Source organism: Melospiza melodia, chromosome 5 (genome assembly GCF_035770615.1).
Source record: "Melospiza melodia melodia isolate bMelMel2 chromosome 5, bMelMel2.pri, whole genome shotgun sequence".
Lineage (NCBI taxonomy): Eukaryota > Metazoa > Chordata > Aves > Passeriformes > Passerellidae > Melospiza > Melospiza melodia.
In genome coordinates, this window is record NC_086198.1 from 95,153,243 (window position 1) to 95,175,263 (window position 22,021).

Sequence of the window (22,021 nt, forward strand, 5' to 3'; positions counted from 1 at the left end):
CCCTCCACCCCCTGCCCCATTCTCAGAGAGTGCAGCACCTCTGAGATTAAATTGAACATGGCCTGGAAATGACGTGGTTGATCTAATTCTTGAAATTGCTCATGTTTTAAAATTGTTTGAGGCCCCCTATGTGCATTTTAAGGCTCTTTCTGCATTCATAGGCAGGGGAGAGATGCAGGTGAGGAGGGGCAGAGTGAGAGATAGGGGTGAGTTTGTGCATCAGCTCAGGGCCCCATCCTGCAGGCCAAGGCTGAAGTCTTTGTGTTTGAGTGAATATTCTGCAGACAAAAAAGCAAGTGAGAGATCTGGGCTTATAAAAGAAGGGGGGAAAACCCACATTTCTTTCTTTTAACCAGGATTTCTCTTTCCCAGGGTAGCCAAGGGTACAAGCCTGGTAGTGGGTGGGAGGCAGTGATGGAACAGACAGCCCATTCTCTAACAGACAGATTTATTGAGTACATGCACAACTAAGCAAAGCAAAGCAGTGAAGTCCGGGCTCCAAAAACAAGATCTCACCAATCCGCTGGCCAGGCGTGCTGGGAGTCTTGGGAACCTGGAGGTGATGCTGCAAAGGTCCATGTGGATTCAGCTCCTTAAAGTCCATGGTGACTACAGGGTCTTCTGTTCTGCTCATCTTTTATCATCTTTCCAAGTCTTTGAGGCTGCTCACACCCCTGCTGTCTTCCATGGGTGCTTTTCCAAGTTCAGGTGTTAAATTTCCTTCTCTTTCCTTCCAAAGACAGTGTCCTGTTGGAACTCAGTGCATCCCTCTGGGTGTCCAGGATGGCCAGGACCCCTGCCAGGGGGCTCAGAGACCCTGGCACACAGCCCAGAACAGCTGTGGGTTTGATTATGACCCCTGGAGCAAATTACCAGCTTTGTATGAAGACCTGAAAGCCACAGAAGTTGAAGTAGTGTAATAATAAAATTATCACTAATTGAAAAAGTAGATTTTGGGGGTTTTAGAATAGGGGTTTTGGGGACAAGATGCAAGGACTTGGGTGTGAACAGCCTTTGTTCTTCTTCTTCTTTACCTCCATCTTCTGCTGTGATGTTGGCACTTTTAGATTGGTTTAGAGTAGCAGCTCACTGTCTAACATAGGTGATAGGCATTGGGAAGTTATTGTAAACATTGTATATGTAGTTTGTAGCATAAAGAGACAGCACCGCCTCGGGGGCAGGCAGAGTGCCTGGAACTGTCCTGCTGGATGGGCCTCAGCAAAGCAGGAGAAAAATTTTTATAGATAAGATACAATAAACCTTGAGACAAGAAATGAAGAACTCCAACTCATTCTTTGAACGTGCGGGCCGAAACAGAGACTTTTCATATGTCTCGGGCTGCAATAGACCACAGCCTTCCAAGAGTGTTCATGGCTTTCCTTACCCCTGTCTCCCTGGTTTAAGGACTCTTAAATCACACAAGAGCAGCATCTTAACATTACTATTTGGGGATGGGAAGTTCAAAACAAGCTACTTATGCTAACTTTTGCTTCTTTGCTATGAGGGTGATCAAACAATCAAACAGGTTTGCCCAGAGAAGTTGTGGAATCTCCAGCCATGGAGGTGGTCAAAACCCAGCTGAACACAGTCCTGGGCAATATGCTTGAGCAGGTGGGTTCAGACTAAATGAAATCTCTCTAGAGGTCCCTTCCAACCTCAGCCATTCTGTGACTCATGCCATCTGCAGGCTGCTTGGCTTGTCCTCCCCTCCTGGGTGGCCCTCTGGTAACAGAGAAGGCCATCCCTGTCATCAAGGTCTGGCATGGCGTGTGTCCCCACCGCTCAACGCCTACTGGGTTGCAGCCAACAGCGGAGCCAAAAGATCTTCTTGGTGGCAAACACAGAGGCCAACCCAGTCTTGCCCTTGACTATTTCAGGAGGCTCTTGGCCAGCCCTGCTCCTTTCACCTGGTTATCAAAGCAGAGCTTCACCTGCCTCATCCGGTAACAAGTGGCTACCATGGCAAAGCACACACAGATTTGCATCAGCAGGATGACTACAATGGGGTGCAGCAGCGTGTTGAAAATGCCAGTGGCCGTGGGGGACCAGCCAAAAAAAACTTCCCACCAGTGGTGCTCTCCCACCCTCTTAATTCGTTCCATGACCTGTTTTATAACTTTACCATCGTGGTGAACCGTTATTAGGATCTTTTTAGCTTGGGCCTTGGCATTTTCTAGCAGCTGCTGCAAATCTGCATGCTCTAACATTTCTTTTACAAGTGATAAATCCATACCGATGGGGGTCGGGGTTATACTACGATACAAGGTATAGTTTCTGATTAGCAACTGGTGAGTAAACACGGGTGGTTTATACACAAAATCACAGCCTCTAATAGTAGCTACATTGCAAGCACACATATTTGAGTCGCTAAACACAGTCTGGTTATAAGCTTCATTAATCTGCACGTATTTACACGTTGTTCTGAAGCACACGCAGCCTTTCCCTACGTACACTAAGATGGTTCTGTTACTGCTCTGGGGGTTGATCTCAAAGTGGCACACCCCTTCTTTGGTGTCAAAGCACACATCACTCGCCTTAAGGGCATCATCTTCGCATATGAATCCCAGCCCCCTCTCCAAAATGCAGGCTTCCAAATCCACCGTCTCCCACCTCCCATCAGACACCCTGGCCCACATGCGGTGCTCCAGGGGGTAGACCACAGACCCGTTGGTGTTCACCCCCAGGGCCACGATGGGGTAAACCTTTTCAATGCGAGCCTCTGCCACAGTGAGGACGTGGGCAATGACCGCGTTGAGGGCCTGGTCGTGGGTGAAGTTGACGAGCCTCCACCAGGCCTGGAGCTGCCGCTCCTTCTCTGTGGCCGCGTCCCACACGATCTTTCGGATCTCGGTGGGCAGGACGCCGTTGTCACCGTCTCTCAGGATGCCTGCAACAACACTCTGCACCCACATCTGGGCCTGGATGCAGCTAAGAGCAAGAGAGATGTTACTTTGTTCCACGCCCAGGGCTCGCAACAGCATCTGATGGTCTTTCTCACTTACTTGTTCCCAGGTGGGAAGCACCTCTGACACAAGCCACTGCCCCATCCCAAGGCTGGACAGGGATGAGTTCAGGGGTTTGAGGAGGCCCTGCACGCCCGAGGTGACAGTCTCCAGCTTGTTTGCCAAGACTTCAGCGTCCATGCTGTTGAGGACTCCCAGGCCAGCAGCTCCTCCTCCCAGGGCTGTGGCCAGCAGGTCCCTCCTGGCCCGGGCGGCCTGGAAGGAGCGGCTGTGGAGCCAGGCCAGCCAGCCAGTGTGCAGGGTGGACAGGAAGGGGGCACAGTGTGGGCTGACAGAGGAAATGTTAACAGTGGAGAGAGACAGCACCACCTTCTTTAGTGACCGCACAGGCCCTGTCAACAGCTCCTGGATGTGATTTTTCTTCACTACGTAAGGACCTATTTTGGAAACGAAAGGGGGCAAGACAGCAATGATGGCAAATTCTTTTTTAAATCCTTCAGGGCCTCCTATCCACCACTTTCCACCGAGCTTGGGGGACATTTCTATGCTCAGGTTTCCTTGACACCACACCTGGAGGGTTATGATCAGGTGTGGGCAGCGTCCATAATCCTGATTATACCATGAAGCCTCCATATCTAATTCAGATCTATCAAGGGTTTTGGTCTCACAGAGGCAGGTCAGTGGAATGATCCACTTGTGGCTGTCAGGGGCTGTGACAGTCACGGTGGTGCCATTAATTTGCATTGGGTCAGCAACACTTTCTTGGGAGTATTTAATTTCCAGTTTTACCTGGTTGCCAATTTCAACATAACGGGGTGCATGCCAGGCCAAAAAATGGCACTTTGAGATCTTAATGGCAGCAAATGAGGGTGCTGTGGTGCTGATCTTAAATTTAAAGGACAGCCCCACACTGTTGTGTGCCCAAAGGCAAACCACAAAGACTGGCTGGACCAAAGTAAAATTGTACCAGCAGTCCAAATTCTCCACAGCACAGATTTTGTTCTGATTCTTCTTAGTTTTTATTTCAATGACAGAGATTTGAGTTACTCGCTGGTGAGTGGATCCGTTAATTACCCTGCACCCCACCTTTATTTGCTGTCCCACCTTTCCCAGCAGCTGTGGAAGTCTGTTTGTGCTATCCCAGCCCCACTCATTTTCCAAGTACACCTCTGCCCCATGCATAACCACTGTTGACAAATTTAAGCCTTTGTTAGAATTTAATCCCATGATTCCTGTGTGTTTTATGTAAGCTTGGGACCAGGGCCAATCGGTCCCAGTTTTTGTGTGCCTCCTAAGCCTGTGCTGGGCTTTGGCCTGTGCGTCAAGGTGCCTTTCTAAGTGAGAATGAGTGACATTTTTACCAAGATGCTGATGGGTCAGTTGGACACAGTGGGTGCTCAGCACTATGCACATACCAGAAAGCAAAGTAAATACTGCAATCACAAATTTGAAAGCATTTTCCCCACAGCACAAACGGGGCTGGTGATGCCACGAAGATCGCCCTTCCCGCTGGTCACAATCGCCTTCCATTTTCCTTTATCTGCAAAACATAAGCAAGGAGGCCTCTCCAGCCCCGTTAGTTTCCCTTCCATGCTTTTAATTGTGAAGAATGGAACCATTTCTCCTGCCTTTTTGCCCCTTTTCTGATTTCTACCTGGTACACAGAGGGGCTGGCCTTGTTCACAACCCTAACAGGCCCCAGCCACTGGGGTTCCAGCACCTGGTTCTTCTCCCTAACCCCTCTGTATATGACCAGGTCCCCTGTGTTCCACTCCACGGGGCGCAGGAGCACTCCCAGCTGCTTATCCATCTTAGGGATGCTGGTCTCCTGCACTGAGGCAAGCTGGTGGTAGGTGGCTGACACCGTCCTCAGCATGTCCTGGACCCACCTGTCCATCAGCACGCGGGGCTGCATTTCATCTGGGGGCTCCCCTCCTTGCCACCAGTGTTCCAGAAACTTCGGGTCTCTTGCAGGAGGAAATTTTGTGGGGGAAAGTGTTTGAGATGCCAGAGACCCCCTCAGTGCCAGCAAGGTCAGTGGGAGCTTATGATCCCAGTCTTTCCTTTGCTGGCTCACAAGCTTCCTAAGGGCTGTCTTCAGTGGCTGGTTGGGCCCCTCTGCTGAGATTGGCTTCTGGAAATGCCCTGTGATGTGGAGCTTTTGCTTGATTCCCAGGGCCTGGCACACCCCCTTTGTGACTTCCCCAATGAAGCGCTGGCCGTGATCCGAGTGGATCTCCTTTGGGATGCCCCACTGTGAGAAGATGTGCTCTACCAGGATCTTTGCAGTTGCACTGGCTGAGTTGTTTCGGGCTGGGAATGCTTCCACCCATTTGGTGAAGATATCACTGACCACTAGGCAGTACTTATTGCCTTGGGCTGTTTGGGGCAGAGGGCCAATAAACTCCATCTGCAACTTGCTCCATGGCCCAGAAGCCCTCTGGTGGCCCAGGATGGCTTTGGCTGTTTTGGCATCGGGATTGTTGGCTGCACAGGTCAGGCAGTTGCTGACATACCTCTCCACATCCTCTCTCATTTCTGGCCACCACCCAGCGCCCTGCAGCCTCACCATGGTCTTGTCTGTCCCCAGATGCCCCTGCTCATGAGCCAGGGCCACCAGCTCTGTCCGGACCAGCTCAGGCACCACCCAGACTGGGAAATCTGCCCCCTCCCTCCGTGCCAGGATCAGCCCTGAGATGTCTTTCCACACCTTGCACCCTTTGTACTCCTTGCCCTGCACTAAATCCCTGAGCCTGGGGTCCTGTGCCTGCAAGCCCACCAGATCCACGCTCTCCCAATGCCTGCTGGGAGCCACCAATATTGGGCCATTCTCTGATACCTTGCTGGCCTTCCACATCAGCCCTTCCTTGGCACCCTGCTTGGCTTTGGCATCTGCCTCCTTGTTCCACTTGGCTTCCTCTGTTCCCTTCTTGTGGGCCTTGACCTTGATGATCTGTGCCGGGCACGCCCTCTGCTCTGCCAGCCTGGCAAGGTACAGCAGCTTTTTGGCATAGGTGACAGGCTTGCCATCAGCAGACTGCATGTCCCTCTCCCTCCAGAGGGGCAGCCACTCCAGTGCCACACGCACCACCCAACCCGAGTCTGAAAATATGGCCAGTGGCTTGTCTGAGGGGGTGTTTTCCAGGGCAGCCATCACGGCCACCAGCTCGGCGGCCTGGATGGAGTGTGGCAGGCACCTCCCCTTCACCACCTCCCCCGTGCCCCTGTTGACAGCGGCATAGCCCGTGTAGGGCACCCCTTCCTCGTGGTAGTTGGACCCATCCACGAACCACACAACATAGCCTCTCTCCTTGGCCTCCTCCAGGCTGAGGCTGCTCTCAAAGAGGGGTGCCCTCCGTGGCTTGGGCTCAGTAAGGGACACTCCCAGCTCCTCCCCATCCCTCTCTGCACTGATTAGCACCCTGTAGGCACCAGGGGAGAGGTCTCCGGGGACCTCCTTGTTGGTCAGTGCCAGCGCCCAGTTGGCCATCCTGGGGCAGCACAGGGGACCCTCATCCCCCTTTCCCAACAAGAGGTACCTCACCGGGGTGCAGGAGGTCCTCAGCAGCACTGGGGCCGAGCCCAGCAGGTACTCCCAGTGCTGCAGGGCCCAAGTTAGGGCTAGAACCTCCCTCTCATAGTCACTGAACTGTTGCTCAGCTGGCGTCAGGAGACGCGAGGCGTGGGCCACAGGGAGCAGCTTGGCACTGTGCTGCTGGCCCAGGGTGGCCTGCAGCCCCATGCCCGTGCTGGCCAGCTGCAGAACATAGGGCCTGTCCCCCCAGGGATGTGCCAGCGTGGGGGCTTGTGCCACACTCCCCTTCAAGGTCTTCACTGCCTCTTCCTGCTCTGGCCCCCATTCCCAGGGGGTGTTCTTTTTCAGGAGGTGGCAAAGGGGGGCTGTTTTCTCTGCATAGCTCTCAATGAACTCACGGCACAACCTCAGGAGGAACAGGAAGGACCTCAGAGTGGTGACATCAGACGGGGCTGACATCTTCTGTATTAGCTCAACCCTCTGCTTTTCCAGTGAGCGCCCTTCCTCCCCCAGGGTCACCCCCACAAAGGAGACCTCCTTCCAGCACAGCTGGGCCTTTGTGGGGCTGATCCTGAAGCCTGTCTTCTGGACAGCCCCCAGCACCTCTGCCAGCACCTCCAGGTTCTTCTCCTTGGTCCGGGTGTGGATGAGGATATCCCCAGCACAGGACAGCACGCTCTCCCTGTGGCTGACCTGCTCCCACATCCTCACCACGCGGGCGTGGCAGATGGCAGGGGCACTGTGGAAACCCGGGGGAACTCTGGTGAAAGCAAATTGCCGCCCTCGAATCGTGAAGGCAAACTTGTGCCAGGACTCGGGGTGCAAGGGGATGGCAAAGGATGGGCTGGTCAGGCTGAGCACCGAGAACCACTCGGAGCCTCGGGAGGTGGCTGCCATGATGTTGGGGTACCTGACCACCGTGGAGGTCTGCATCGGGGTGACTTGGTTCAGGGTGCTGAAATCAACTGTCAGCTTCCACGTTTTCCCATCAGCTTTCCTCAGGGGCCACACTGGGGCGTTGCTGGTGCTCTGCTGCTCCACCAGAATGCCCTGGTTCAGCAAGGTTTTGACTGTGTCCCACAAGCTGTCCTCAGCCTCAGCCGGGTACCAGGGCTGAAGCTGAGGAGGCGGATCTGGCCCTTTGATGGACACAGCAGCATCAGTCTGTCCACAGTCCAGCTTGCTCCTTGCCCAAACCTGGGGGAACTGCTCTGTGACCCGTTTCACCCGGGGCTCCCACTCAGGATGGACCAGGATCTCAGGGGCTTTCACTGACATCACCCTGTGGCTTGCCGGGATGACAGGCAAATCAATTTGTGGGCAATGTAGCAACGCTTGGTTTGCCAGGTCCACCACCACCCCCATCTTTGTCAGTGTGGAGATGGCTAAAATTCCTGGCTTTCCTTTCATTTCTATTTTCCCAAATTTTTCAGACCCTTTGGTAGCCCCAATTTCAAAGGGTATGGGCCCTGTGAAGGGCACTGAGGATTTCTGGCCGTTGGGCCCTGTCAGTTCAATAATTTCAGAGGTTTGGAAGATCCCGGCTCTGCCGGGGGCCATGTTCAGAATTGAATAAGAGGCACCAGTATCAATTAACATCACTTGTCCAAGCACCCCCCCTCCAATAGTTGTATCAACTATCAGGCGCCCCCACAAATCGGTCTTAATCGGTGCCACAAAAAGGGGCGATGCGGGTGCCTGGCAGCCCTATTGCTGAGCCTTAGCCCCTGGGTCAATCAGGTGGGAGCTGCTGGTTTTTTTGGCCTCGTGCAGGGCCAGTTTTTTGAAGAGCTCCGCTTCCGGCAAGCCATCAATGTCCTCCGGTTTCTCATATTTCAGCAAGCGCTTCCTCAGCTCAGCCCGCCAAGCGTTAGACTTCTGAAACCTGAGCCCTTGCTGGTTCTCCTTCCCCATCCCCCCCTTGCTGTCAGGATCTTTTCGGTTGTCTCCTTGCATCTTTCTCATCCCTGCATTTTGGAAAGGCATGCCCAAGGTTTTCCCTTTCTTCCCCCCTGACATGTACCCTGGGAATGCCTGCTTTTGCAGCTCAAAATTCTGGTTCAGGATCTGCTCCAGCTCCGACAGAGGCTTTTTGGCTGCATCCCCACCAGCAATCACCCGCAGTGGGGGTGTCAGCCCCACCACCAGAGGCTGCTTGAATTCAGGCCTGTCAAAATCAGGGGGGGAGTTCTTTGAGCCAGGCAGCCCAGCTATCTGGTAGAGCATCTTTTTACGGTTAACATACGCATCGGGCCTCTCCTCAGGGTTTTGCTTCTCCTGGTGGAAGAGCACTAAGGGGTTGACCTCTGGGAAGAACACCTTCAGCACAGCCAGCTGGACATCCCCAATGTCCGGGACATTGCCCATCTGCACATCCCCTGGCAGTGATGCAAAATCATCTGGTTTCATGGACTTTCTCACAATGTCTATCAGGTCACTCACAAAGCTGCCACTCTGGCACTTGGGCAGACGCTGGACCCTGGACAGCCAGTTAATTGCTGTCTCCTTTGTCAGTGGCCCCAGCATCTTCCCCACTGTCTTAAGCTGCTCAGGGGTAAACCAGAGCACAGCCCTGTTGGTGTCTATGGGTTGGAGTGGAACATGGCTGACTGGCTCATCGTGGGGGACCTTTTTATCTTTGGAAGCCTCTGCCTCCCCTACTTGCAGCTGGCACACCTCCTCCCGCAGAGGAGCATAGGGGGACGGCCTGGTGGGGCTGTTAGCACCCCACACATCATCCTCATAATCATAGTGGGGTGGGTGCAGGTCCAGGGAGTCCTCCCCATCACCAGTCCCAATCTGAGTCCTCTTGCCTTTAATGGCAGCCACAATGCCCCTTGACACCCCCAGCTCTGCCTCCAGCTCCTGGATCTTGGCGTGGCACACCTTGTGATCGGGGCCAGTGCCCCGGTCCCGTTGGACGTCCTGCAGGACCGCCCTCACGGCGCTCTGCGCGTCGTGGGTCTCCCCAATCCACTTGCCAACCTCCTTTTTCAGCTCCTCCGTTTTCAGCTTCTCATAGCCCAGCTTGTTTTCCAGCCGGGTGATCTCCACCGCGCTCCGCAGAGAGTCCCCACACAGACCCTGCACCTCCGCCCGCAGGTTGTCCACCTGGACCTTAAGCTCCTCCTTGGCCTGCTCCAAGGTCTGCACGTTCTCAAGAGCCTCCTTCAGCAATCTGGACAACTCCCTGCCTACCATCAGCAAACCCTGCAAAGCCGCTCGCTTCTTACACTTGTTAGTGGGTTTGGGCTTTTTGTTCTCCTCCGACCAGCTCTCCCACTGCTGGCACAGCTGCTGGTAAGCATCTGGGCCCTGGAAAGACCCTGGTGACCAAATTGGGGGGAGACACTTCTGGAGCACAAACTGCTCCAGCTTCCAACTGCTAACAATGTCACTCATCATAGCAAAGGGAACAAGATCTGAGACCGCTCTGACTCAGGGCAAAACTACCATAACACACCAGCACCGACAACTCCTTCAGCCCCTCCACAGAACAAGGCCACAACCCTACAACCCCACAACCCACCTCTCCAGAAAGGCCCCCGGGGGGACACCGAGCCTGGGCACAAGGGAAGGGGAAGGTGGAAACACCGAGCCTAGGCACAAGGGAAAGGGAAGGTGGGAACGCTGAGCCTGGGCACAAGGGAAAGGGAAGGTGGGAACACCAAGCCTGGGCACAAGGGAAGGGGAAGGTGGAAACACCGAGCCTGGGCACAAGGGAAGGGGAAGGTGGGAACGCCGAGCCTGGGCACAAGGGAAAGGGAAGGTGGGAACACCGAGCCTGGGCACAAGGGAAGGGGAAGGTGGGAACAGGAGGCCACGGCCGGGCCGGCAGCTGCCGCGAGCTGCCGGCTCCCGGGAGGGAACGGGAAAGGGATGTGGGATGTGGGATGTGGGATGTGGGATGTGGGAGCGGGTGAAGCAAAGGAGAGACAGAGTAGGAGCCCAATAATGAGATCTCACCAATCCTCGGCTGAGCGTTCCGGCAGTCCCAGGAGTCTGGAGATGGTCTCTGCAGAGGTCCAGCAGATCCAGCACCTTTAAGGTAAAGGTGGTGACGAGGTGGCAGCCTGGTGATTTTTATAGCCATGGCAAGTCGTTGTTTGGGGCTGGTGACACCTGTGTTTACTTCCTTGGTGGCTTTTCCTCCTCCGGGTGCTGCCTTCCCAAGGACACTTTCCTTGTCTTTCCTTATCCTCTTCGACACTGATTAGGGAAGCTGAGATCACACGGCAGCACCTGCGCTGCCCCTTATCTGTTAGGGGAGGTCCAGGATTATCATGGCTCACACTAAACTCCTGCTTGCACCAAATGTCCTGAAGAGGGAGAGCTGGAGCCTGTCCTCTGGCTGTCCATCCTTCCAGATCCCCCCATGGCCCCCTCATTTACTGCACACCCCATTGGCACCTGGGCATAGTGAGGAGATCACACATGAAACTCACACCTGACACTTGTAACGAACACATTCCTGCCAAACCACTCTCAAGCACTGATCTATTTGCCAGGGAGGGATGAAATGACAGGAAAATTCACACAAATCATCATTTAGATCCATTTTGGCCTCTGGTCTTTAAAAGCAGCATTTTTCTGTGCCACAGCCCAACTCATCATACAGTGACATGGACCTTGGGGTTACCCCATGAGATGTCAGGAGCCTCAGCTGTGATATTGCATCAGCTGAATTGCAGCACTAAATCTGCACCTGCAAAAGCAGATGGACACCCCAACCTCACCATACAAACCACATCTTAGCTTGGAGAAGTTTAGAAAATTTGACCCACTTGTTTTGGGGTGATTTTTTTTCTGCTATTACATTCAGGAAAAGGTACCAATCATCTCACTCAGTGAAAATGCTATCATTTTCATTACTGCTTTTACCTCTAATTAAGTACTCCAGAAACTAAACTGTCCACAAGAATAAAATGATTTTTTAAAAATTTTAAAAGGAAAAAAAGTGTTCACAGCTGCTGGAGCCCCAGGGAGTTTCAATCCTGCACCCCTTTCCCCCCAGAGCAGCCCCTATTTCTGCATACTGTGTTGGACTAGCCTGGGGGCTGAGCAGCCTTCCCTGACCCCCAAAATCAGTCCTTCTAACCCCAAAAGCACAGAGAGAATGATTTTTTTTCTCTGTTTAAGTGGTAGCTGTTTTCTCTAGCCAGGCATTTACAGCTCAGCTGCAATTAACCTCCTCTGCAGCATGGGAGTTTAACAGATATGAAACCCCAGCCTGGTCCTGCTTCTTGGCTCTAAACCCTGTTCTTCTACACCAATGCTTTGCTCTGGCCCCCCAAAACAAACACTTTATTGTAGGAAATTCATAAAAGGGGGGGAAAGAAAGAGTAAAAAGTGCAGAAAATCTGGTGAAAGCACCAGAAATTAATCTCAGCATGGTGAGGTGGACAGGATGCAAGCTGGAAAAAAGAAGAGGGGCTGTTTCCCACTAGGATGAGTTCACAGGGGACATAACTGGGGTGGGGACAGAGATGGTTGTCTTTAATTTCAGGAAAAGGACAAAATTCCCCTGGGAATTGTGCAGCTACATAGTACAAATACACCAAAATTCAACAATTCCCCCCCAGCACTGCCCAGCCGTTAGCCAAACACTGGTGATTAGAGGAGCTGCTATTCCTCAGCAAGGTCACCAGCAAATCTTGCTTGTGTGAACAGATAAGATCAACTTACACCCTTCTTTCCTCCCCTTTTCTTCCCAGGACAGCAGCCCCAAACAATGTGGGGATGTTACAAACAGCAGCTGCCTCCTGCACGTTCACACAGTGCTTTGATTTTTGTCAGAGCTTTGCTGCCAGACAAAGATTTCCCTCCTCCAAGATGTTTTCTTGTAGGAGCAACAGCCAGTCCTGAGAACAGCCTGGCCACTGGTAAACAGCTCCACTGAGTATAAACTGCCATTTTTAAAATTTATATTTAATCTATATTCCAGTACAAGATGCTTTTACATTTCATATATTGTGCTTTCTCAAAAGTTGCTGTAATGTCCTGGGGAGTCATCCCAGTGTAACACCCCCATATCCAAGGCTGTAATGATGGCAGAAGCCACCTCTGGGAAAAACTCTTGTCCTGGCCAGGCAGCCAGAAGTTGCTCCAGGTGACAGCAGCAGTGGGAAAAGGGGGATTTAGCCTTTGCAGCAGCTGGGGATTTGGGGCTCACCTCACTGACTTCACCACAGGGATGAAGGGAAAATTCCCTTGCAGTGGCATTTCTCACAACAAGCACTCCCTGCCACCACACCTCAATAAAAAGAAGTGTTTCACCTCATTTTAGGGAGGGCCCAATCTCAGGGTGATGTGAAACAAAAGGGGACAGGTGAGCAGAGGGTGAGGACAGCAGAGGCAAGTGTTGCTGCAACCCACATCAAGGGCTCAGCTCTGAAAACAAGAGCTTAAAGCACTGAAATGGGTTTGAAAACTCTAAAATTGCCTTCTCCTGCCAGGAAAGAGTTAAGGAGCCATTCAGCCCACCCTGAAGTTTAGCAGATGAGTGTTTTGTGGCAAGGGTTTTGCAGCTAGCAACCCGCTCTGAGCAGGAAATTAATTTAAACAGAAATGGGGAGAGGATGTGTTACAGCAGCACTGAAAAATCTGGTATAAAACAGACCAAAAGCTCACAGTGTACAAGATGCAATATTGTTTTTCCTATTCATCTGCCAGCTCAACCCTGAAGGAGGTTTCTCAGTGCCCCCATGAGAGATTTCCTTTTCTGGGGAGATGCTGAAGCATGGTAATGACCACAAGTATCTGCATGAGAGGGACAGAGAAGAAAACTGAATCTCACCTGGCAGCCAAGAGGGCAGCAAATAAAAATAATTTCTATTTTTTTCCCCAAACAGGAAAATATTGAAGTCTGCTGACACCAGTTCATCTCTGTAATTTCACCTCATGTACTTGTCTTTGAATCCTAAACCCCAAGTGCTTCAGACCTCTTCCTCCCAGACATTTCAAAGTCATTCTGATACTTTATCATTTAAATATTTCTGCCTATGAGCTGCATGCTGTCACAGCTACCGAAGCAGCACATGCTCTGAGGTGGAAAGCCCCAGCAGAATTTCCTCATTTTTGTGGTTTTTCAGCCACAAATTTGTTTGAGGTTTCTTGCTCTTGATTTCAAAGCTTTCCGTGATGCTTCACATCTCTGCTTTATGTTGGGTCGGTCTGGTGTTCAGCATTTTTCAGAGAAAAAACACCTGCTATAAATTCTGCTGTAGAAAACAACTTCACAGATCAAACTTCATCTTTTCCTTGTCTTGAATGCTTTTTTATTTCAACAGGGAGAAAACCAGCCAAAATTCACGCTTTCCTTCTTTTATCTTTAAGGCCATGGTCCTACATTTGTAAACTTTTGATAGAAGTAGATTAAAAGAAGGAGGAATAACTAAGTGGTGAAATATGAAGAAATCTGAAGAAATTAAAAATCAGTGAGTTTTTGGGGTTTTATTTTTCTGACGGGGATTTAAGGTACCCTGAGAAGTGCTGAGAAGAGTGAAGGGTGCTGCCCGGACGGACTCTTGGGTTTGGCGCAGAAGAAGCTGCCAGGCTGAGGCTCCAGGTGCTGCTCTTTGGTGAGAGATCTGCACAGAGAAGGGCAAGGACTTCCTGAGGGGAAGCCAGCCCTGCCACCAAGAGGTGACAGCGAGGGGAAAGGGGGAGCTGGCACAAAACCCCTCTGTCACCGAGTCCGCCACCATGGCCCGGCCATGGCTCCATCTCTGCATCTGCCTCCAGATCCCAGGTAAGAGCAACACATCTCCTAGGGGTTGAGGGCACCTAAAATCCTGCTGGAGCCTCTCCTCCACCACACTCCAGCAGCTGGATGATGGCAGGTTAAATATACCATCGCAGTAGAGATCTACAGGGTATTATTGCCTATTTCAAATCACTTTGGATCATGCTATTAATGACATGTTTTAGGTTTTGGTCAGCCCTGAAACTGGTCAGAAAGTGGGACCAGTTGGTTGCTGTGGTTCCCTTCCAACTGAAATAGTTCTATTCTATTCTATTCTATTCTATTCTATTCTATTCTATTCTATTCTATTCTATTCTATTCCATCCCATCCCATCCCATCCCATCCCATCCCATCCCATCCCATTCCACTCTATTCTATATTCTGTTCATATTTCCACCCATAGTGGTATAGACACCACAGAGTTTTTACTCCTCAGTGCAGATGAAGCTGCTAATGGAGAAGTTAAAACAGATCCTCTCTCCACGGCCTGTGTAACATAAAGATGACAAACATCCCAAATTTTCTAAATCATCCAAAGACTGAGTATTTCCAAGGGCCATAGCTGGAACTAGTGTGTTGTAAAATCATTCTGCCTTACAGGATCTGGTATCCTATCGATCTGTGAGGTGGGGAGCCCACTGAGAAAACCTCAATAAATGGGAGTTTTCTTTGCCCATGCAAAAGGAAAAGGGGTAATCTTTATGTTGCTGCAGGCTGGTCTGGCCAAGCACTGTGATTCCCCATGGTGCCCCTGAATATTCACCAGGAAAGGGAACAGAGAGGTTTTGGGGTTGAAGTTATGACTGAGGACGAGTTTTCTTCTCTGTCTCCATCCCAGCTCACTCCTGGCTTGACCACCAGCGCTGAGCTGAGATCTTGCAGAATCTCTTCTTATCTTTTCTGACTTACATAACAATGTCTCCAACAGGTCAGAGATAAGTTTTTCATGGAGAGTTTTGTTTCCCGTGCCCAGCAGAGCCCGACCTCAGGGCACTCAAGGAGGGCCTGAAGCCCCCATGTGCCATGGCCACACACATTTCATCCCCTGAAAAACCACACAGGTGTTTGCCAGGACAAAATCTGAGAGAACTTAAACCTCAAATTTAATTCTTTCTTAATCTGAGAGAACTTAAACCTCTCTAAAGCCTTAAGATTATATATTTTAATAAAAAGAGACATTAATGCTGTCACAGAGCCAGAGGATGTGGTGAAATGCTGCAGCTGCTGTGCAACACTGGAATTTTGGCATTACAATGTTAGTGTTCTGCAGCACTGGGGTCCTTGGTGGGGGGACAGAGGAAGGCTCTGGACCCCTGTCAGCCACCAGAGCCCTCTCCTCTGCCTGTCCCATTGGGAACATGGGAAACATCAGGACCTTGTACCACTTTAATGCCTTTAGATGTTCTTGGGTCATGCCCATCCATCCCCACACCACAGGGCTGCATGAGGCTGAAAAAACTGCTGTAAGCAACTTCAGATTTTGAAGAAAAAGGAACATTTTAAAGTTAAAAAAAAGACAAGAAACACATTATTGAGCTTTTTGCACAACTTTAAAACAAGCCTGGGAAAGAGATGGGGGCAGCAGGAGTGCCCTTATCTGCAGAGGGCTGTTTTCCACTCGGGCTCAGAGTATCTGCAGCTTTGCAGGACTGTTTGCTGAACAGCAAGGATCACAAGTTACCTGTTATCCTTTCCACAAGGACACCCCTCACATCTGCCTGGGCCAAACAAGACTCTGATAATTTCCACAAAGCTGCAAAGCCCAAACAGGGAGACGTGATGCCAAACCAAAGCTTTGAACCCCACCGCTGCCCCTCACTCCCTCTCCTTCGCCATGTCTCAAAATTCCTTTGAAAAATATTATTGTCTGAAGACTAATATCAAATTGGCTCATTTTGACATGTTTTGCATGTTTTTTGGTCTCTTTTTCTGCCCCTGAAATGTTTATTCGTGTTGTATCTGTAAGAAGAAAAATATGGCAAATCTGTTAAGAGGCACTAAAATTTGTTGGAAAAGGGGTAAAATGTCTGAAAAATGAGAAAGGTAAGGAGGGCAGGAGAGGGGCATTCACAGGGGCAGGCAGGGATGCTCTTCCCTGCCCATACAGCCCCCAGGAGACCCTCAACACCATCCCTCCATCCCTCTCCCTGTCAGTCTGCCTCCTTCCTACAGAAATGTTTACAGAGAAAATCTGCCTGTATAATTTGGCCTGGCCAAAACAATACCTGGGGAACCCAAAAAGGCCTCTGAGGGAATATGGGAGCATCCTGATAAAAAATGCTCCTGTTTCTCACTCGTGTGACTCCCCTGGTCTGTGTGTCTACTGTGATTTTATTAAGCCCATAAAGAAAATCTGTATTTTGCACAGAAGAAAAACAATGAAATTAAAATAATAACTGTATATTTCTCTCTTCCCTTAGTTTTTTATACAACTCTGCTACTAGCCCAAACTCCAGGGCATATTCTAACCCAAACCAGCAATAAAACTGAAATCCTCTGTGACCTGAAGAAGGAGCACGCCGGGGTCTACTGGTACCGCTGGAGCCAGGAGAGGCAACAATTCCAGTTCTTGTTGTTCTCCAACACAATGGGCAGAGCCACCTACGGCCCAGGTGTGAGGCAGGACAAGTTCAGTGTCCATGAGGCGAGGTCCCAGAGCTCCCACAGCCTGCACATCAGCCACCTGCAGCCCTCAGACAGCGGCATCTACTACTGCTCCGCGTTCCAGTCCTCCCAGCTGCTCCTGGGCGCTGGCACACAGCTCACTGTGGGTAAGCTGCACCCTCGGGCTTCCAAAATGTGCCACCAGCAGCCGTGATGAGCCTGGGAAAGGGGTGATTTGATTCTTCCCAATTTTTGAGTTGCAAGGCTGGGGCTCTGGGTTTCGTCTCTGAGATCGGATAAAGCAGAAAATGCAGAAAATACAGAAAATGGCTAAAATTTGGGTCAGCTTTGTGTGATGATCCTTTTGCCATCAGCAGTTGCAGAAAATACAGAAAATGGCTAAAATTTAGGTCAGCTTTGTGTGATAGTCCTTCTGCCATCAGCAGTTGCTTTGCTGTGGGCATGCCTTGAGCACAGCATTGCTCCCAGTGCTCGAGGATTTCCTTGGGAAGTCCTGGTATTGCCATGCCCTGTGTTTTCCTCATTCCCTGCTGTACTCTGGATGTGTGCCCTGCTCAGCTCACAGGTCCTTCCATGCCATAATTCTTCTTTACCCTCACTCCAAGTGACAAGAGCAGCATCGAGGACAGAAAGCATCACCCCTCACATCTCTGGGGTGGATCTGATGGCAGCTTTCAAGAACATCCCCTCAAAAAAACCCCAAAAACCTGAAATGGGATTTATTCCCCAAGCTGGATGTGTGCCCTGCTCAGCTCACAGGTCCTTCCATCCCCTAATTCTTCCTTACTCTCACTCCAAGTGACAAGAGCAGCATCAAGGCCAGAGAGCATCACCCCTCACATCTCTGGGGTGGATCTGATGGCAACTTTCAAGACCACCCCTTCAAAAAAAAAAATACTGAAATGGGGTTTATTCCTCAAAGCTCACAGCCCACTATCCCTGGGGAGATCCAAACAGGAATAACATTTTTCTGCAGGTGTTGTGGGAGGAGAGAGGCTTTACAGACATCTGGGGCATACAGAAGCCCTTTTCAGCCCATTTTCCCTTTGACCACAAAACAGTAGTTGATGCAGAAAAAAGAATGCATTTGAAGTGGGATTCAGCCTCTATTTTTGCAGACTTTTAGGGAGACAAATAACTTATTTAACTAAGATACAAAAAACTTATTTAACCAAAATGCCACTTCTGGCTCTAAAGCGGACCCAGTGTCCCAGTTTTTCTGGGTTTTTTTTTTGCAAATACACTCTGTACCTTGAACTGGATAAGAAATCCCTTTTGGATTCTTGCAGGCTCAGAGAAAAGCTGGTTTAAGATAAAGGAGAATTGTTTTTTAGCAGCTGGGCACATATCTCTGTGCAAAGCATGAAAAACAGGATTGAAATGCAGCTTGATCAAGGACACCAATTAAAAAGTAAACAGCAGCAGGTGCTCTGGGAAGACAGGCTTGGCTGGATATTTTCTTTTTTTCCTTTTAGTTCTCATGATAAAACAATTTGTCTTTAAGTTTCTTTTCCCTACGTTTATTATAATTTAAGGGAGAAGTTGTCCAGATAAATCCCAGAGCCCTGATGTCTCATCTTCTCATGTAAAAGAATGGTAGTTTCTGTAAGAATCTACATCCTGGATAGAAAGAGGAGAAAAAAAATATTTTTCAGTCACCTAAATTTTTGAATAAAATTTTGAATTAAAAAATAGTTTTCAATCACCTAAAATTTTGAATAAATATGGTTTGAGCAGTCAGACATGCAGCTATTTAATGACATTACTGGCATATTTTCCTGGCCAACTTTATTCAGAAACAAATATGTTCCGTTTGAATTTAGATACACTATAATAAATCCTACCCTCATTTTATCAGAAAAAAAAAATCAAATCTTGAGCAAAGATTAGAACAATGTGAATAAGGAAAAAAATCCAGGGATCCCTTAAAACATTCCAGTGCTGCTGAAATGGTTTCACCGATGGTTTTGTGCAATTCTGGTGAGATGATGCTTGGCAGCAAATGTCACTGAAGCAAATTTGGGGGTTTTCCCTGCATGAGCCTTCTTTACCTGGTACATTATTTGATTAACACTTTTAAAAGCTCTTGGTGACTTCTGTGAGCCCCAAGAGGCTCAGGTGAGGTGAAGCTCGCCCCTCTGAGTGAGGGGGTCACTGCTGGGGGCTGGTTCAAGGCTGGTTCTCTTGGCTGCTCTTGGAGATGTCTCTGCCACACTCACTGCCTCCTTTTCTCCTTTCCCCAGTTGATGTTTTGCCTCCAACGACCACGCAAACACCAGTGTCCAAAAAGCCTCTGCCACGCACAACCAAAAGGAAAGCTGCCAGCAGGGAAGGTATGGCAGTGTGCCAGCTCCTGGAAAAAAGGGCTTTGCTGAGCTCCTGGGTCCTCAGGGCTCGGCTGGGTTTGTCCTGGGGTGGGGCCACCACAGGGTCACCCTGCAGGAGCGGCTGTCTGGGTGCACATGGACACACTGCTCTGGACAGACTTCTGCCTCTAGGAGGGATTCCCTGGCACATCCACAGGTTTAGGGGCAGGATGGATTTCAGTTTAGGGTCTCATGACCTCAGAGTCAAGTTCCCTGCAGTGCCTTTTTCACTGTGAGGGGGACTGAGCACCAGAACAGGCTGTCCAGAAAGGTTGTGGAGTTTCCCTTGTCACAGACAACTTTCATGAAAAATCCTTTCCTCAGGATTTTTCCTCCTGAGAACCTGAGAGGCCTCAGGAACAAAATGTAAACATTGATTATCTGCTGCTGTGGAATGCAACAAGTAGATCTGTGATTAATCCATGTAAGATGTTTGTAATTAATGGCCAATCACAGCCCAGCTGGCTTGGACACAGAGCCCGAGCCACAAACCTTTGTTATCATTCTTTGCTATTCTATTCTTAGCCAGCCTCCTGATGAAACCTTCTCTTCTATTCTTTTAGTATAGTTTTAATGTAATATATATCATAAAATAATAAATCAGCCTTTCTGAAACATGGAGTCAGATCCTCGTCTCTTCCCCAATCTAAGAACCCCTGTGAACACCATCACACCCCTTATCAAAAATATGCAAAAGCCACCTGGCCACCATCCTGTGCCCTGTGCTCTGGGATGACCCTGCTTGAGCAGGGAGGTTGGCCCAGGTGACCCATTGTGCTCTCTTCCAGCTTTACCCATTCTGTGGTTCTGTGGTGCATCCTTCAAAGGTTACCCCAGGGTGATGGTCACATCCTCACCACCCCTCTGAGTGCCTTGCTTTCCTCCCTTCCCCAGCCCCAAGGCTGCTGGGGCAGGGTGGTGCCAGGTGCTGAGTGCCCTCCTGTCCCCAGGTCCCTGCAGTCCCCTGGTCTGGATCCCTCTGGCCGCTGCTGTCCTGCTGCTGCTGCTGAGCCTGGTGCCCGCCGCCTACCGCCTGCACCGTGAGTTTGCTGCCAGCACCCCGAGGGGGCAGCCCTGGCACAGCCCAGGAGGGCACGGACAGCGGGGACAGGGGCCAGCACTGATGGACACTGTCTCTTGTCTCTTCCCAGGTCTGCGGCGGAGGCTGCGGCTTCGCATCCACAGGCAGTAATTCCCCGTAAATCCCAGTAAATTCCCAGTAATTCCCAGTAAATCCCACTGCCCTCCCTGCCTCAGACAGACAGCAAGAAGCCACGGACCCTCCCCTGCAGGAGCCTGAGCATGGCCAGGAAGGACCTGGCAGGGGACAGATGCGGGCTTGTACCACAAAACTGACATTTCTTTCCTTCATGACTTCAACATTCTCCTGGACACAACCCTGGCAAAAGGACCAGGCTGGATTCTGCAGCATCCTGAGCACTTCCCAAAGGACACTGAGCAGGGCAAATGCCACGGCTGGCTCTGCACAGGGGAAAGGGGCTGGTACCAAAGTGTAGCCACGTTTCTCTTCACAGAGAAAAGCAAGGCACAGTTCTTCCCAAGAATATTTCTGGGTTTCACGTTCTCTGAACATCAGAGAAAGAAAACACAATTCTTATCTTATTTGCTGTGCCTGTGTTTCTGCAAAAGTGGAATGCAAAATGGAGATTGTTTACCCAGAGTGATGGAGTTTTGTTTCCTTGGCCTGTCAGGGCCAGGTGTGTGTGTTTGTGTCAGGACTGTGGGCTGACAGTCACGAGATTCTGGGCAGTTGAGTGCTTGGCAGATTCAGTTTAGATGCAATGTAATATACTGTAATAAAATATAGAATAAGATGGTATAATAAAGTAATTAATGACCCTTCTGATAAGATGGAGTCAGATGCATCATTCTCTCCCTCATCAGGGGCAAAAATATCCACGATACCAAAAGAACTCAGATGGGCTGGAAAGCTGTGACAAAGCTCCTTGGCACTCCTCTCCACAGCACAAAGGTGCTTTTTTAGCTCCTGTTAACACTGATTGATAAAAATCTGGTAATGAACACTTTGAGGGCAACCAGCAGGGATGGGGCAGAGGCAACCTTAAAGATTCTGTGCAGGTTTCTTCAATACCAAAAGTGAAAGTATCACTCAGTTATTCTGTTCTGCAGGCTGGTGTCTTTTGGTCCACACAGTTGTGTGGCAAGCAAGGAACCATGGCTCCAGCCAGGAAAGAGTTAAAGCATTGCAAAATCTGCAGGATGAGCAGATCTGGGAGGGGGTTTACTCCCATGGGAGACTGCAAACAGCCAGGGCTGGGAGAGGAAAACCAGACAAAGCCATGCACACTAGGCCAAACACTTGGCACAGCCTGAAGGTCAGCACCACCTCTGAGAGCAAACAGAGGCCCCCAGGGGCTGGCCCTGAGCCCAGCATGGCCAGTGGGAGCTGCTCTGAGGGATGCCTGGGGGTGCTGAGCCCCAGGTGACCACCCTCCTGTGCTCTGAACCCTGTGTGACACCCCTGTGCCCTGAGCCCTGTGTGACACCCCTGTGTAACACCCCTGTGTGACACCCCTGTGTGACCCCCCTGTGCCCTGAGCCCTGTGTGACACCCCTGTGTGACACCCCTGTGCCCTGAACCCTGTGTGACATCCCCGTGTGACACCCCTGTGTGACACCCCTGTGCCTGAACCCCGGCTGACACCCCTGCATGCTGAGCCCCAAGCAATGCCCATGGGTGCTGAGCCTTGGGGGATGCCAGAGGCAGGGAAGTGTCCCCAGGGATGGCAGCAAGGCTCAGCTACT

At 50.5% G+C, this 22,021-nt stretch overlaps 1 protein-coding gene across 2 annotated transcripts; it reads left to right on the forward strand.

The window, feature by feature from the left end:
* The first annotated feature begins 13,591 nt into the window (after nt 1-13,591).
* CD8B (CD8 subunit beta) lies at nt 13,592-21,032 on the forward strand. Of its 2 annotated transcripts, XM_063158072.1 has the most exons (5): nt 13,592-14,248; nt 16,664-17,014; nt 19,112-19,201; nt 20,185-20,274; nt 20,386-21,032. In XM_063158072.1, exons 1-5 carry the CDS (start codon nt 14,203-14,205, stop codon nt 20,424-20,426), a joined length of 618 nt encoding a protein of 205 aa, XP_063014142.1. In that variant the 5' UTR covers nt 13,592-14,202; the 3' UTR covers nt 20,427-21,032. The 2 variants fall into 2 exon arrangements, with proteins under 2 accessions (XP_063014142.1, XP_063014141.1); XM_063158071.1 differs by lacking the exons at nt 20,185-20,274; nt 20,386-21,032 and having other exon boundaries at nt 19,112-19,844.
* Nucleotides 21,033-22,021: the final 989 nt, after the last annotated feature.